This window comes from Nicotiana tabacum, chromosome 14, assembly GCF_000715075.1.
Source record: "Nicotiana tabacum cultivar K326 chromosome 14, ASM71507v2, whole genome shotgun sequence".
NCBI classification, from domain to species: Eukaryota; Viridiplantae; Streptophyta; class Magnoliopsida; order Solanales; family Solanaceae; genus Nicotiana; species Nicotiana tabacum.
The window spans coordinates 92,658,111-92,661,513 of record NC_134093.1 but is presented as its reverse complement, the minus strand read 5'-3'; the positions used below and the strand labels follow the sequence as shown (position 1 = coordinate 92,661,513).

General features: G+C 37.7%; 1 protein-coding gene across 1 annotated transcript; it reads right to left on the bottom strand.

The window, feature by feature from the left end:
* Positions 1-1,812: 1,812 nt before the first annotated feature.
* LOC107813597 (uncharacterized) lies at positions 1,813-2,433 on the bottom strand. The gene has a single exon (XM_016638884.2). It carries the CDS (start codon positions 2,431-2,433, stop codon positions 1,813-1,815), a length of 621 nt encoding a protein of 206 aa, XP_016494370.2.
* Between the last annotated feature and the right edge of the window lie 970 nt (positions 2,434-3,403).

The window sequence follows — 3,403 nt, the reverse complement described above, 5'->3', positions numbered from 1 at the left end:
ACCCTTGGCTACAAGCCTGGCTTTATATCGTTCGATATTACCATATGGGTCTTTTTTAGTTTTAAAAACCCATTTGGAACCTATAGTAGAGGCTACCTTTGGTAATTCGACGAGATTCCAGACTTTATTTTTATCCATAGATTCTAACTCTTCTTTCATGGCATCATACCAAAGTGTGGAGTTTTCTCCACTCATGGATTGTGAAAACGAGCATGGATCATCTTTTAGTCCAATATCATAATCAGACTCTTGGAGATATACAACATAGTCACTAGAAATTGCTGGTTTTCGAACTGTTGAGGATTTTTTTACTCTCACTGGTTTAGACACTTCTTCAGTGGGTTCATGTAAAATGGGTTGATCTTCATGTGGCTCCTCAAGTGGTGGCGGCTCTTAAACTTGTTGTGATTCAGATAATTCATGAGATTTTTTCGAGCAACATTCAAGTTCCCAATAAATAAAGGTACCACAGGTGGTTCCCTTATTTCTTCAAGTTCCATCTTTTGAGTCAAACCACTTCCACTTTCTTCATGTTACTCAAGAAATTTAGCATTTCTAGCCTAAAAATATTTAGGAGAATGAGAAGGACAACTGAACCTAAATCCTTTAGAGTTAATCGCATAGCCTATAAAATAACCGCTTATTGTTCTTTCATCCAACTTCTTTAGTTGTGGATTACAAACCCTCACTTCAGTTGGACATCCCTAAAAGTGTAAATAGTTTAAACTAGATTTCCATCCTTTCCATACCTCAAAAGGTGTCTTGGGTACAACCTGGGATGGAACCCTATTTAAAATATACACAGCGATTTTTAAGGCTTCACTCCATAATATTCTCCACCCCTATTAGATCTTAAAATTTTGATCTGAGCACTAGTTTGTTTCTCTACTTCTGTTTTGTAAACTTTGAAAGCGTCAAGTGCTTCTGATTTATTAAATAGAAAATAGAGATACATATATCTTGAATAGTCATCAATAAGTGAGATAAAATATCTCTCACCATTCAAGCAAGGGGTAGGAAAAGGTTCACAGTTATCTGTATGTATGATCTCAAGCAATTGAGAACTTTTTTTGGCACATTTAGTTGATTTGTTGGTCTGCTTACCCTTTATGCAGTTCACACAAGTCCCAAAGTCAGAAAAGTCAAGAGATTTTAGAACTCCATCATTAATCAACCTTTTGACTCTATCAATAGAGATATGTCCCAATCTCTTGTGCCAAAGACTTGATGAGTTCTCATTTATAATACATCGTTTAGTGCCAATTTATTTGTCATGCAAAGTTAAAACATTGCATTGAAATGTGGGGTTTAGCTCAAGTTTATATAAATTTTCATTCAAATTTTCAAAACCAATAACTTTATTATCTTTCAAAAGTTTCTCAAAAGGATAATGAAAATTCAAATCATATCCACTAATGGATAGTCTTGAAATAGAAATTAAATTTCTAGAATAGTCTGGAACATAAAAAGTATTTTCTAAATCTAAGTGAAAACCATCTTTCAAAATGAGCCTATAAGTCCACGCGCCTTCCACACGTGAATGCGTCCTATTGCCAGAATAGACGTATTGTTCACTTCCTATCGGCTTCCTCTGAGTTAGAAATCCCTGCATAATTTTGGCAATGTGAATTATTGTACTAGAATTAATCCACCATGTATTATCAGAAACTTTAGTAAAATTAGATTCATAACATACAAAGGTAAAATTACCTTTCTTCTCAAGTCATTTCTTATATTTCAGGCAATCCTTCTTCCAGTGTCCCTTTTTCTTACAAAAACGCCAAGCTTCTTTGTCAAAGGTTCTTTTCTTCTTCATGGGAACACTTTTGCATTTATTTTACCATGAGTCACCATATTAATACTTTCAGGTGTCTCATGCTTCCTCCTCTCTTCTTCTTGAACACACATGGTCAAAAGTTCATTGATTGACCATTTATCTTTATGTGTGTTGTAAGAAATCTTGAACGGACCATATTTCGCAGGAAGTGAGTTGAGAATGAAATGCACAAGAAATGTTTCAGACATATCAACCTCAGGGGACTTGAGTTTAGCATCAATATCTCTCATCTCCATAATGTGCTCACGCACTGTACGACTTCTGTCAAAAGTCATACTTGAGAGCCTCTTCATAAGGGTGCTGGCCAATGCTTTGTTAGAGCTTACGAATTGTTCATCAATTGCCTTCATGTAAGCTTTGACCTTATCGATTTTAGGGATAGAACCCCTAATGCTTTGGCTTATGTGGGCTTTTATGAGCATTAAACTTAAGTGATTGGATCGCTCTCGCTGCTCATAATTAGCCTTAGCCACTGGTGTACTTGATTCCGTGGGAATAGGTGGTTCTTCCACACGGAGTACCTGGTCCAGATCCGAGCACCCTAAAGTGAGAAGGACTTTCTCCTTCCATTCAGTATAATTGTCACAAGAAAGCATTGGAATTCGAGGATTCTCATTAGAAATAGCAGTAGGAAAAGCTGTAAAATATGGGTCTATCTCATGAAGACCCGCAGAGTCACATTCAGAACTTCTTGGAAATTACGGACACTTACAATTATTCGAACGTTTCCAAGGACTATGTCAGGCTGACACTATTTCCCTTTTCATTGTTGGGAGAAGCTAAGGAATGGTTGCAAAAGGAGCTCGCGAACTCAATCCACACTTGGGATGATTTAGCAAGGAAATTCCTAATCAAGTTTTTCCCTACTAAGAAGACAAAATCGCTGAGGAGCCAAATTCTTGGGTTCCAACAACGGGATGGCGAGACACTTCGTCAAGCTTGGGAAAGATACAAGAAGCTACTCAGAGACTGCCCGCATCATTGTCAGACTGATGAGGTATTGGGTCACACTTTTGTTGATGGGCTAGACGAGGCATCAAAGATGAATCTTGATTCAGCTTGTGGGGGTAGTTTCATGGCGAGGCCGTATAGTGAAATACAACTCTTGCTAAATAACTTCACTGCTAATGACTATAATTGGCAAGGAGATGGGGACTCAAGAAGAGCAATTAAACAGAAGGCAGCCGGGGTGATTGAGCTTGATGACTTCTCAGCCATGAGAGCAGATATTGCAAAGCTGACAAATAAGATGAACAGAATGACAATGCAACAAACACAACAGATGCAACATGTACATCAAATGTCTATTTGCTGTGAACTATGTGGTGACAGTCATATGAGTGACATGTGCTCCACGAATCCTGAATCTATATACTATGTGGGGCAACAAAATAGAGATCTGATGAATCAGCATGCACAATATGGGAACACTTACAATCTAAATTGGAGGAATCATCCTAACTTCTCATGGGGCAGAAATCAACAGAATCAGAATCAGTATAGGCCTTAAGAAAATTTCAATCAGCCTCAGAAACCACCCCAACAAACAGAAGAGAGTACGAATGA